This window comes from Leptodactylus fuscus, chromosome 6, assembly GCF_031893055.1.
Source record: "Leptodactylus fuscus isolate aLepFus1 chromosome 6, aLepFus1.hap2, whole genome shotgun sequence".
In the NCBI taxonomy this organism is placed as follows: Eukaryota; Metazoa; Chordata; class Amphibia; order Anura; family Leptodactylidae; genus Leptodactylus; species Leptodactylus fuscus.
The window spans coordinates 46,049,769-46,063,973 of NC_134270.1; the positions used below are offsets into that span (position 1 = coordinate 46,049,769).

At 44.0% G+C, this 14,205-nt stretch overlaps 2 protein-coding genes across 2 annotated transcripts in view; both read left to right on the plus strand.

Moving 5' to 3' along the window:
* The first annotated feature begins 680 nt into the window (after positions 1-680).
* On the plus strand, positions 681-8,218 carry LOC142210589 (arylacetamide deacetylase-like 4). Its single transcript, XM_075279859.1, has 4 exons — positions 681-857; positions 2,866-3,088; positions 6,793-6,856; positions 7,462-8,218. The coding sequence occupies exons 1-4, from the start codon at positions 681-683 to the stop codon at positions 8,216-8,218; spliced, it is 1,221 nt and encodes a 406-aa protein (XP_075135960.1).
* A 2,018-nt stretch (positions 8,219-10,236) lies between these two features.
* The window catches only part of LOC142210586 (arylacetamide deacetylase-like 4), a 54,827-nt gene continuing 50,858 nt past the window's right edge, over positions 10,237-14,205 (plus strand). Inside the window, exon 1 of the mRNA XM_075279857.1 lies at positions 10,237-10,287. The gene's annotated coding sequence lies outside the window, so the exon portion shown is untranslated. The remainder of the gene's footprint in view (positions 10,288-14,205) is intronic.

Genomic DNA, 14,205 nt, shown 5'->3' on the forward strand with positions numbered 1-14,205 from the left:
CAATCCTGTGCAAGTGAAATCCCGCCCACCAATGTGCCGAGAAAAGCAGGAAGTGAATAGAGCACAACAGCCTGCAGGTTGGTGAACAAGCGTCATGGGAATACCCCTTTAACAGTATGAACACAGACAGAATGTCTCATCATATAACACAGCAGTTGTAGTTGTTGCCTTTCATATAAACAAATATGCATTATTCCAACAGATAGTTACGTCAGTGATGAGGGGCATGACTCTGCTTACATAATGTGGTTTAAGACTAATATGTGATGGCCATTTATGTGATGAAGACAGAGGAGCAGAATGGGGGAGCGTACAGAGCTAGGATAGATCATAAGGAGGGCACCAGATATGTTGAGTATACATTGCACAATGTATAGTCAAACTTTCAGTTTGGACTTGAGGGTCACGTAAAGCTATTTAACAATTAAAATATTTTTTTTTCTAAATGTATATTAAAATATGTGAAAAACAGTTTCCGTAATTCAAAATAGATTAGGTTAGATTTCCGATTTCTTCATGTATCATCTCTGTCCTAGCTGCTGTACACTAGACTAGATCACTGACTCCGGAGGATGGGCCTCCTCCACACAACTCGTAACGTTCAACCTTCCCATACTATTCGGAGGATCCAGGAAGTACAAAGTTTTCCAGTCGCCAAACATACAAGATAAGCTGTAAGAATGCTGGGAGTATTATCTGCTCCGCTGGGAGTCATCACTATTTTACTTCTTCTGTGCCTGATAATATTTTTGGGAGCAGTTTGGTATGAATCTTCCAAAACCAAGATCCCACCGGGGATTGCAAATCCTACATTACTAAAGAGAGTTAATGTATTTTCCACTGGTGTGTTCATCTTGGTGAGTTCATGTTCTGATTTGTTTTTTTCATTTGTGTTTCTACTTCGCCTTGTTATATTACAGATCTCAGAATGCTGGTTTTGACTGTGTTTACATGCAGAGGTTTTGTTCTCGCAACCAAATGTTATACTGTAGCTAATGGGATTTCACACCATTCCGTTTGCACACTGTGGCTCCATAGCATGCAGCTTTCAGGGTGCCCTGCACTTTATTGTTTGGCACATTTTTTATGTGATTTTGTCACAATAACCTGATAAACTTTAGTAGATGGAAATTAATTATTACAAATCAGGTGTAAAGTTCATGGTCATGTAGTACCTTAAAGGGATTCTACCATTAAAAACCTTTTTTCTAGGTAACACGTCAGAATAGCCTTTAGAAAGGCTATTCATCTCCTACCTTTAGATGGGATCTCCGTCACGCCGTTCTCTAGCAGCGATGGGGGCGGGCCCCACTGCTGAAAATGCGATGAGGGCGTCTCCACCACTGCCCGAGAACAGGATCCTGCGCCGCCTCTGTCTTCTGCTGGATCCTCCCCTTCTTTCTTCAGTAGCGTCCCTCTGTCGGCTCTTACACTAGTAGAGCCGACTGCGCATACTCGCAATTGCGGCCTCGGAACTAGGCCGCACATGCGCAGTCGGCTCTACTAGTGTAAGAGCCGACAGAGGGACGCTGCTGAAGAAAGAAGGGGAGGATCCAGCAGAAGACAGAGGCAGCGTGGGATCCTGTTCTCGGGCAGCGGTGGGGACGCCCTCATCGGATTTTCAGCGCTGGGGCCCGCCCCCATCGCTGTCAGAGAACTAATTTACATACCCATAAAAAAACGATATTACTAAGGAACGGCGCGGCGGAGATCCCATCTAAAGGTAGGAGATGAATAGCCTTTCTAAAAGCTATTCCAACGTGTTAGCCACAGAAAAAAAGTTTTTTAATGGTAGAATCCCTTTAATGTCGAAGGCAAGTGTCTCTTTAATTAGTTACTGTGCCATTAATAAGTCTAATATAGTCTAAAGTCTAAATAGATGGTACTGTGATGCTTTTAGCCAAGATCAATATGTATCTTATGGGACTGGGGTAGAAAACTGAACTTTTACAGTAGGTGAGTAAAAGTCTAGCTACAACTCCGCACAATGCTGTTTAATGTGTCACTCACTAGTCACCTGGCACTTCTCCAATCACTTTTCCAATATTTACATTAGCAAGAGAAAAAATTCTAAATTGTTTCTCCCTGAGGGCTACGCAGTGACTTTGCCCATGATATGTGTTGCACATGTCAAAGCTGAACTGTGGATGTCAGACCATGCCAATCTGATATTGAAGACCTATCCCTTTTTGAACTTAAGAAAGGCTATTCTTCTCCTACCTTTATTCTTCTGATACATGCCGCCGTTCCGGTGTTATTTTGGGTTTTTCACCGGATGCAAATGAGTCTTCAGAAAGCACAGGTGGCATTTCCCTTTGCTCAAAAAGCACAGGGGGCATCCCATGTGCTGTTTGAAGACTCTCCATCAACACCTCCATCTTCTTCTCCCGACCTCCTCTTCGCCGCAACATTGGCCGCGTCTTCAGCTGAAACAGCCGACTGTGCATGTCCGTCAGCCATTTCACTGTGGCCGAATGGATGCTCGTGTAAGAGGCCACAGGAAAATGGCCAACTGACATATGCAGTTGGCTCTTTCAGCTGAAGACGCAGGGAAGAGGTGGTTTGAAGAAGAAGATGGAGGCGTCGCTGGAGAGTCTTTGGACGCCCCCTTTGCTTTTTGAGCAAGAGTAACGCCCCCTGTACTTTCTGAAAACTCATTTGCATATGGCGAAAAAACAAAGTAACACCGGAATGGCGGCGTGAATCAGAAGAATAAAGGTAGGAGAAGAATAGTCTTTCTTAAGACTATTCTGATATGGTCTTAGTTAAAAAAAAAGATTCTAATGATATAATCCTTTTAACTCCCAGAAAACCCCTTTGATGTCATTTTTGTTAAATTTTATTGTTTCTTTACTTGGACTATAGGGTGAGATTCTTGATAAATTTGGAATAGTGAATGCTACAGGGATTTTTAATTTTATACAAAAAATATCCAAACCAAAGCCAAAGGACGATTCTGAGATCTTCACGAAAGACTTAACATTTGAAGGAGTTCCGGTGAGAGTCTACCAGCCCCGATCACCTTCTGTAGGTGGCAGAAAAGGAATCATGTTCTTTCATGGAGGAGGATTTGTCTATGGAGACATTGGTAAGAAAATCAAAATCTGATCCTTACTTGATTTTATTCCCAACAAATACTAATATATGAAAAGACAGTTGTGTGGCCCTAATATATATTAGATGTGTAGTGACCGTGGGTTGGGCCAATGAAACAAATGGGTAAGGCCTCAGATGAAAGACATGCTGCTCAATACCAATGGTCATAACAGTGAAATGGGTTGGGGGTAGATGTCTGGTTGTGCCATGTAATGGTAAAGGGAACGCCCCAAAGATGAAAGTCCAGAGATAGTGAGCTGGTAGTATGTGATACAATGCATCTCACTTTACTTGGATCAGTGTTGCACATAAAGCATGGTGGTTATACACAGTGGCGTAACTAGGAATGGCGGGGCCCTGTGGTGAACTCTTGACATGGTGCCCACCCCAAGCGACGCTGAAGTCCCCGGCCGACCGACTTCCTCCTGCACACACTATTATGCCCCATAGTGGCCCCTGTACACAATATTATAATAATAATAATAATAATAATAATAATAAAAATAAATTTTATTTATATAGCGCCAACATATTCCACAGTGCTGTACAATTTGTAGAGTTCAAATACAGACAAAAAGATACATTACAAAGAAAATCATTTCACACAATGGGACTGAGGGCCCTGCTCGCAAGAGCTTACAATCTATGAGGTAGAGGGGGTGACACAAGAGGTAGCAGGGGCAGTATTGCTTATGCAGAGGTCAGACCCTTTTGTAATAGAGGTGACTGTCATTGCATAAACATAAGACTTTATGAGCCGTCGACAGTCATGTCCTTTACCATGTGGATGGAGCTTGGACCTATAAAGTTAGCATGAGATGACATCATATCATGTGGGGTAATGTGGGAACGGGGACAGAGGAGGGTTAAGGGTTTACGTTAGACATTGTGATAGGCTTGTCTGAAAAGATGCGTCTTTAGTTTGTGTTTGAAACTGTAGAAATTGGGAGTAAATCTGATTGTCCGGGGTAGAGCATTCCAGAGAAGTGGTGCAGCTCGGGAGAAGTCTTGTATACGAGCGTGGGAGGTTCTGATAATAGAGGATGTAAGTGTTAGGTCATTGAGTGAACGGAGAACACGGGTTGGGCGGTAGACAGAGATGAGGGAGGAAATGTATGGAGGTGCGGCATTATGGAGAGCCTTGTGGATGAGGGGGATAACTTTATATTTTATTCTATAATGAATAGGCAGCCAGTGTAGTGATCCGCACAGACCAGAGGCATCGCTGTAGCGTCTAGACTGATAGATGAGCCTGGCCGCTGCATTCAGAATAGATTGTAGAGGGGAGAGTTTAGTGAGGGGAAGACCGATAAGTAAGGAGTTACAGTAGTCAAGGCGAGAATGAATCAGGGAGACTATTCTGTCACAGTTGCATGTTAGAGAAATCTCTGAAGATGTGAGATTGTAATTCCCGTGTGTAAGCTAATGGCAGATAGCAGAACGCGCTGACATTTCATTCCCAGCGTTCCCAGGTTGCATGTGGAGAGATGCAATGGAGTTGCTTCAGGTAGTTTATTTGTCTTTACCTTGAGAGATGATATGCCATACGGTCAAAACACAATTCCTTTCTCAGCTATGCAAGATGGTTGCTCAGTGGTAACAGACTGAATAACACTGACCAGGAAGATGATGCAACAAGAAGGGAGGAGTAACAGAAACAGAGAATTATGGGAGAAAACTACTTAAAGAGCCCTGCACACAATATCAATGTCTATGCACCAGCATTGCACAAGATATGAAACACACTGTATGAAAGTCAAACAATCAAACATGAATGATACAATATGAACAAGAATCATTACTTCAGCAATACCCCTGCTGTAACAGCATAGAGACAATAAGTGTCTTTAGTGTATCTCTGGTAAGGAAAGGGCGTATTCTGGAGATGTTTTTGAGGTGGAGGTGACATGAACGTGCGAGTGATTCAATATGAGGGGTGAAGGAAAGGTCTGCGTCAAACATGCCCCCGAGGCAGCGGGCCTGCTGCCTAGGAGTTATAGTAAGGCCTGAGACTGCAATGGATATATCAGGGACAGATCTATTAGATCAGACCTGGGCAATGTGCGGCCCGGGGGCCACATCCAGCCCTCTGACTGCTTCTATCCGGCCCGCATAGCTAGTTGTATTTTTTTCAAGGACCTGTGATGATGTCATCACAGCCTATCACCAGGATAGGCTATGATTCATTAGTGGGCGGAGCCACATGGGACTATGTGCTTTCTGCAAGCTGCTGGCAATGGGAGCTGCTGGATGATAAAGAGAGAAGAGACAGCGTGTGTGAGCAAGAAGGGGGAACTAGGGGCAGATGTAGGGGTGCAGTTAAACTGAATGCACATGGAGGGGGGACATTAAACTAGGGGGCAGATGGACGGTGACATTAAACTGAGGCAGCTGGAGGCGGATATTAAACCATGGGGGGGGGGGGACATGTCTGCCTCTAGTTGCCACCAGTTTAATGTCCCCCTCCAGCTGCCCCAGTTTAATGTCCCCTCTAGTTTCTGCTAGTTTATACTGGGGCACCAGGAGAGGAACTTAATATTGTGGGACATTTGGAGGGAAATGTTATAATAGGGGGGTGTATAATGTTAGGGTGACTGTAGGAGGATTTTACTTTGTGGGGCACCTGGAAAAATTATTGAGAATGGGCGGAGTCAGCGGATAAGTGGGTGGAGCTAAATTTGCCGCTGTGCGCATGGCCCTCTAGAACCGTTACAATTTCTCATGTGGCCCCATGGGAAAATTAATTGCCCACCCCTGTATTAGATGGTGGAAACAGTAGTAGTTCAGTCTTGGAGAGATTTAGTCTCAGATAGAGTGAGGACATGATATTTGAGACAGCAGAGAGACAGTTGCTGGTGTTCTGTATGAGTGCAGGGGTGATGTCCCGGGAAGATGTGTATAATTGGGTGTCATCAGCATAAAGATGGTACCTGAAGCCAAATCTGGCGATGGTTTGTCCAATGGGGGCTGTGTAGAGAGAAAAGAGGAGGGGGCCTAGGACTGAGCCCTGAGGAACCCCAACAGCAAGGGAAAGAGGGGAGGAAACAGAGCCCGCAAATGATACACTGAAAGTGCGGTCTGAGAGATAAGAGGAGAACCAGAAGAGCGCAGTGTCGTTGAGGCCAACTGAGCGGAGCATAGTGAGGAGGAGTTGATGGTCAACAGTGTCAAAAGCTGCAGAGAGGTCCAGAAGAATAAGAAGAGAGAAGTCACCATTGGATTTAGCCATCAGGAGATCATTGGATATATTAGATATTATACTCCATAGTGACCCCTGCACAGAGTATTATGCACCATACTAGCTCTTGCACACAGTATTATGCCCCATAGTGGCCCCTACACACAATATTATGCCCATAGTGGACCCTACACACAGTATGATGTCCCATAGTGGCCCCTGCACACATGTCCCGTTGTGGACACCCATGAACAATTATTATACTCTGGGGTCTGGGGTGCAAAATAGGAGTTGCTTAGGGCCTCAAAGCCTGCAACTATTTTATGCCAGAAAACTAGCAAAGCTTTAAGGTTGATGTATTCTCCCTGAAATGTGAAGTAATCTTATTGAAAGACATACATTGAATTTACATGCTGGTAGTCATATTATTATATGAATTTTTGTGATAATCAATATGCAGATATTAATTAATTAAAAATTAAATGAAAATAATTAATTTCTTGTTCATTTGGGTTTAGACATGTATGACATTACCTGCCGTCACCTAACGAAGAATTCTGGAGCCGTGGTTGTATCAGTTGGGTAAGGGGCCGTAATTCCGCTAACATTTCATTATAAATTAGTGTAATTAATAAGTAATTTTAATGGATTCAGGTTGCAGCAGGGTCGTAATGATCAGGGGGAAGTCTGGTTTCCTGACTGCTATACATACTAGCCCAGGGGAGGGGACTTAAAATAATAAATAGATATACTCACCTCTCTGGTGATCTTCCGTCTCGTGACTGAGGCCTGTGATTAGGCTTCAGCGGTCACATGGGGCGAGGCAACGTGATTTCGGAAAGATGGCCGAAGATTCTGAAGACAGCTGGAGACTGGAGACAGGATGGCCAGGAAAGGTGAGGCAAGGTGAGTATTAGTGTTTGTTATTTTTATTCACCTTCTCTGGGCCTCTGACTATTACTATACTCTGGGGTCTGAGGAGACCATAGGGTATAATAATAGCACCAGAGCGGAGGGGGTTGTTGGGAGCATATAATACTGTGGGGGAGGACACTGCTGGGCATATAATACTAGGTTGGGGACGGGACACTGCAAATGGACACCCAGATAATGACCATTGTTTCTTACATCATTAGAAACTTGTGGTTAAATTGGTAAAGTGGTAAATTTATAATTCTTAATTTTAGTTACCGTCTGGCACCGAAACACTTATACCCTGCTGCCTTTGATGACTGTCTCACGGCTACGGTTCACTTTCTGAAGACGGCACAAGAACATGGAGTCGATCCTTCTTCTGTTATTATATGTGGAGACAGTGCTGGGGGTAATCTCACTGCTGCGGTTTGTCAGGCCCTTGTGGGTAGATCCGATATCCCAAAGCCCCTTGCCCAGGTGATGATATATCCATGTGTCCAGATGGCTGACTTACATCTACCCTCATATCAACAAAACAAGGTGGCCCCTTTGTTATCCCAGGAATATGTGGTATACTTCTATTTGACATACTTATGTGGTGATCTTTCTTTATCAAAAGAACTTTTAAAGGGCAGCCATGTTCCTCCTGCTATAAGACAAAAATTAAGCAAATGGTTGAATTCTGAGGAGTTTAAGGTCAAAGGCTGCAAACCACACATCATGGCGCCCTTTAATAAAGATGTTTATGAGAAAATTCCGAAAGCTTTTGATTTTCCATGTTCTCCATTGTTTTCTGATGATGATGTGTTCCAACAACTACCAAAGGCCTACATACTGACATGTGAGTTTGATGTTCTCCGTGATGAAGGGATACTCTACAAGAAACGGCTGGAGGACAATGGTGTCCCGGTCACATGGTATCATGTTAAAGATGGCTTCCATGGAATTTTTAATTTCTTTGATCAACCTGATGTGGTGTCTGGAAAACTAGCTATGGATAATATCCTTACTTTTATTAAAAACTTATAAGCCCTTGTATTTGTGTATTTGTGTTTGAGGTAACACAAGATCTGATAAATGACACATTTTGGTTTTATGTGATACAAAATTGTAACAATTGTTAAAATAGTTTTATTGCTACGACAACCATTGCCAAGAGCTTCATTCGGCCACATATATGTCATGTTATCTTTCTATGAGTTGGAGTGTAGAGCAACTCAAGATGCTGCTCCAGTTCCTGCTAAATACACCAAAGTATTAATTGATACACACAAACTTAGGATATGTGTTGGTTCTTCTCAGCACACTAGGCGCCTAAGTCTTTTGGAGACCTGACGAAGGGGTACGTGTCTAACCACAAAACCCCATAAAGTATTGTCAATTCCAATAAACAAACATTTCTATGTGCATCTGTGATTTGAATTTGAGGAGTGCGCCACCCAGGTTTTTCACATCATTTTATCAGTGTCCTTACCCGCCAAGTTTTAATTAGTTATAAATAGTATCTAAATAAAGCTCCATTTTGAACCTCCATCAGCAGTTATGTCAGATTTGAAGGAAAGAATAGCATAGCATGCAGTACTATTCTTCCCATCAATGTCACAAACAGTATAGTGGTCCCTCAGTGCCCCACACATCGAATAAATCTCCCACCAGTGTCTTCAGATACAGTATAATGGCCCCCACAGTGCCCCCATACATAGTGAATAAATGCACGTCCGCAAACTAGCGCGGCGCATACGATCCCCGCTCCCATTGAAATCAATGGGAGCGTGTACGGCACGCAAAGGGTCCCGCGGCGTACACGTGCCACATCACGCGGCACGTTACACCGTGTGAATGCACCCTGAAGCTCCCATCAGTGACTCCATATACAGTATAATAGCCTCCACATTGCCCCCACATACAGTATGATGGCTCCCGTCAGTGCCCCCGTACACAGCTGTCAGGATTCTCTATCCGGCTGCTGCACCTTTAATGTTACCTGGACAACCAGGAAAGCTTTTGCAGTTCCAGAGGCTTCCTGGCTTGGTCCAGACAGCAGCAGAGTAGGCCTATAAAAGGCCTCGCCCTCCTGACTCATGTGTGGACTATTAGGCCCCGTTCAGGGCAAGAGGGGGCGGATGTTGGCACAGAATCCTCCTCAAAATCTGCCCCCTCACAATGGTGGTCTATGTAGACTGCTAGCAGTCTTTTTTCGCTAGCGGTTTGTTCCCGCTAGCGGAAAAAAGAAGAGAGCTGCCCTTTCTTGAGGCGGATTCCGTATCAGGAAATCAATACAAGTGAATGGGAGGTGAAAAACCACGTCGCGGTTTGTGGAGCGGTTTATGGCAAAAAACGCGCCAAAAAAAGTGTCGCGTTTTTTTCAGGTCCATTCATTGTGCTGGCGGGAAAAAACGCCTGGTGGTTTTTGAGGCGGTTTTTACCAAAAACCGATCCAAAAACCGCTTCAATGTCAAAAAACACTTCCTAATTCCTGAAGCTTTTTTTTTTCCGGGCCAAATTCTGCCACACCCTATTCATGTGTGAACTATCCCTTAGTTCCGTTTGGTCCTGATTTTTTTTAGTAACCTCTATACTGACCTCTGGTTATGTTTTTGGATTCCCCCCTGTCTGACGATTTGGTTCTGGCGTTCCTGTTTGGTTTTGACTTGTGATTGGACGACCCGTCCATGTTCTGTGTCCAGGCTCGGACTGGCCCACCGGTGTACCGGGGAATCCCCCGGTGGGCCCCCGAGCCCTGACTTAAAGTTTTGATTTTTACCAATGCAGATGCATTGGTCGGGGCCCGATCGGGATGGCCAGGGGCCCCAACCGGGCACCTGGCCAATGCATCTGCCTCCACACACAGGGGCCCCCATTAGCTGATGCTGAAGAAGTACACATCGGAGAACAACGTGTCTTTCTTCAGCATCAGCTAACGGTCGCTCCCTTCACTTACCTGCAGCTGCTGTGCTGCTCTCCTGTGAGGTTTCCCCTGCACGCACTTCCTCTCTCCCCCTCTCCCCTCCTCCTCCTCACACGGAGTCCTGTTACATCGCAGCCAGCGTGTGGGGAAGACAGGGAGCCGTCTGCTGAGTTCACTACTGCTGGAATAGGTGAGTAAACTCTTTTTTTAAAAATCTGTATGTTTAATATGTATATATGTACATTTGTGTAAAGTAGGTGTCCTGTATATTGTGTGAGTACTGTATGTTTGTATACAGGTATGTGTGAGTATATACACTATGCTATAATAATGTGTATGTATATATATGTGTGTGTGTGTGTGTATATATAGTATTCATACAAGTATATATATGACTTATATGGTATATGAATGTATATAAATGTATATGTGCTATAGTATTGTATGTGTATATTGTATTGTATATGTGTGAGTATATATGGTATATGTATAAGGCCTGGTTCACATCTGCGTTCGGTGATCTGTTTGGGGAGTCTGCATGGGAACCCCCTCCCCCTTCCCCCCGAACGGATTACCAAACGCATTAGCAAGCGGTGTGCAGTGAAAGTACGCGACCCCATAGACTATAATAGGGTCCGTGTGCTTTCCACGCGGTGTCCGCATGAGTCATGTGGACAGGAAAGTAGATTGTAAAGTACTTTTCTGTCCGCATGTTCTATGCGGACACCGCACGGAAAGCACATGGACCCCATTATAGTCTGTGTGTGCTTTCACTGCACACCGCTTGCTAATGCGTTCGGTAGTCTGTTTGGGAGGGTCCCCATGCGGACTCCCCGAATGCATTACTGAACGCAGTGAGTGCAATCCCATCCACACATTGCAGAAAAACACACACAGCGGACACACTGCAATTTCCAAAACTGTTGCGGTTTTGGAAATTGCAGCATGTCACTTATATCTACAGAAACACCTGCAGTTTCCCTATAGGTATAAGGCTAAGTTCACACGGGTTTTTTGGTCCGGAACCTGAGGCGGAGGCCACCTCAGGTTCCGGACCAAAAATCGGGTAGCCGCGACTGAATGCCGGTGCACTGCACCAGCCTCCAGTCACGCACTCTGATCCAGATTAGGCCCAATAAATGATGGGATGGAGGGAGTGTCTTCAGGCTGAATCGCGAGGTGAAACGACCTGAAGAATGAGCACCTCGCTTCTTTTTCTGGGAGCTGGAACAAACCGGCTCCCGGAAAAAAAAGAACTGACCGGCTCCCATTGATTTCAATGGGAGCCGTCTTTTTGGTCAGGATTTTGAGGCAGATACGGCCTCAAAATCCTGACCAAAAATCCCCGCGTGAACTTACCCTAAAGGAAACAAAGTCCTCAGAGGAAACCTCTGCGGAGTTTCTGCAATAAGCACTGCAGGAAAAACTGATGTGTTGCCGCCGGGGTTTTTCCCGCAGCGCTTTTTGCTTTGTCTTGCTACATGGGGCTTTAGCCTGACGCTAGGTTCACACTAGCGTTCGGCAGTCCGTTCTCAGCTTTCCGTCTTCTGCATGTAGAAGACAGAAAGCTGTCAGACCGGGTGCGGCGGTGTGTGTTTTATGCTCTCCGCCGCAAAACCGTTTTTTTTTTTTTAAATTGGACACAGAGTACTGCGTGTTCGACTCTGTGTCCGATTTTAAAAAATCGGTTTAATGGCGGAGAGCATAAAACGCTCACCGCCGGACATCTTTCTTGACTTTTGGATATGGGATGTCCCTCACTCCTTCCTAAAACCACCCAAACTACAGTAAGTATTGACTTTGGAATAAATGCACAAAACACTTTATTTTGGGTGTCAAAATGGCCACAGCTTTATTAAACTCACAGAAGTAAAATAATGACAGAAGGAGTCAGGTGAAGTGCTAGACCATTGGGATTCACGAATACTGTGAGATCCCCAGCTGTCTGACATACAGCACCCGGCCAGACAGCAATAAATAAATAAAGGGGGGCAGCACGCTCCGGCTTGCAATTCTAGCAGAGCCAGTACACTTTAAGGGCACCAACGACCCTGTGCTTAACCACTGTGCCGGCCTCTGGATGACGTTACTATTACGACATCCTTCAGGCTGGCCATTTCTAAAGCTCAGCCTGTTCACCACCATGAGGTTTAACCTCCTCTATTAGTTAAAATAAATCCACAATAACTTGCCTGCAACTTCCACCTGACTCCTCAACCGCAAAAGTAAAGCTGTGACAGTTTACCAGTTGTCCATGTGACAAGTAACACTTTATCACATTCTACTTGACTATCTTTATTTCATTTTTTTTAATTTTTTTATTATTATTATTATTATTATTTTTTTAATACTTATTGAATTAATTTACTTCCACACTCATTGCCAATGCCATGAACAATTAACTCCAAAACTAAACGTTCAGGCAAATGACAAAAATATGGACCAAACACGACAAACCCCCGACTCACGAAGAGTCATCCTACAGCACTCAGGAGAGGAAAAACCCCCTGTGGAGGAAACCTCTAGGGAACCATGGCTGGAGGACTGCCCTTCCCTTGGGCTTAGAAGGATAATGCCAACAATAATTTGCGAAACTCATCTCAGAATTGTATATATAGAGCCAGATACACAATGACAGTAACAAAGAAATGATACAATAATACATTATACAGGAAAATGTAAAAAAAAAAAAAACAAAAAAAAAAACAATTGTAAAATAGTGATTAATAGAGGGCGGGCGGGAGGGAAATGCTTCATCCAGGTCTTGTGATGAGAAAGAGGATGAAGGTGGATGAGACAGGAAGTGACATCTATTCCTAAACTCCTCCCTCCCTACAGTGACACACTAAGCACTACATACTCCTAAAGCTGAATATACACAGATATACCGTTAAAGCTGAACCATTCTGTATAAATCTACACAACTACTGCACAAAGAAGAAACTGCAGGAGTTATTGGTTCCCCCATCCCAAAGTCATGTCCCCCTTTGCCGATGGCTCCGGGGGTGTCTCACCCATTCAAATGAATGGGTATGAAAGAGTCCTGCAGGTTTCCATCTCCTGCCTCTGTTTTGTGCAGGAAATGGAAACCTGCAGAACAGAGACCAGGCGCAGATGTGAACGAGCCCTAAGGCTGAGTTCACACGGAGTTGTTTGGTCAGGAATCCACCTCAAAATCAATCTCCAAAAAAGCCTCCCAATAGAACTCTAACCCAATAGAACCAAATTCCTGACCAGAAAACATTGTGTGACCTCAGCCTTATAGTATAACTAGCTGGTACCCGCGACTTCGTCTGCGGTGATTGTAGAAGTGGGTATATGCAGGCGTGGGTAAGGTTTTCGTAGTGTGTATAAGGTATGGGATATGAAATGTAAGTTTGTATTTTGTTTTTGCTGTAATTCAGAGAATACGTGAGACTTTTGTGTTGAAGTTAATTTGTATTTGAGCTGCTATACGGTGTTGTGAGAAACTTTACATAGTGTCTTTGGGACAGAAGTATTTGAAGTTAACCCTTTCCCGCCGATGGCATTTTTTGATTTTCGTTTTTGACGTCTTAATTTTTGCGGGACAAATTTTTCTTCATGATGCCACCATTAATTATTCTATATAATGTACTGGGAAGCAGGGAAAAAATTCAGAATGGGGTGGATTTGAAGAAAAAATGCATTTCTGCGACTTTCTTACGGGCTTTGGTTTTACGGCGTTCACTGTGCAACCAAAATGATATGTCCCCTGTATTCTGTGTTTCGTTACGATTCCGGGGATACCAAATTTATATGGTTTTATTTACATTTTGACCCCTTAAAAAAATCCAAAACTGTGTTAAAAAATTATTTTTTGAAAAGTCGCCATATTCCGACAGCCGTAACTTTTTTATACGTGCGTGTACGGGGATGTATAGGGCGTCTTTTTTTGCGGGACCGGGTGTACTTTGTAGTTCTACCATTTTTGGGAAATGTTATTGCTTTGATCACTTTTTATTCAAATTTTTATCAGAATCAAAACAGTGAAAAAATGGCGGTTTGGCACTTTTGACCATTTTTCCCACTACGGCGTTTACTGAACAGGAAAAATATTTGTATAGCTTTGTAGAGCGGGCGATTTCAG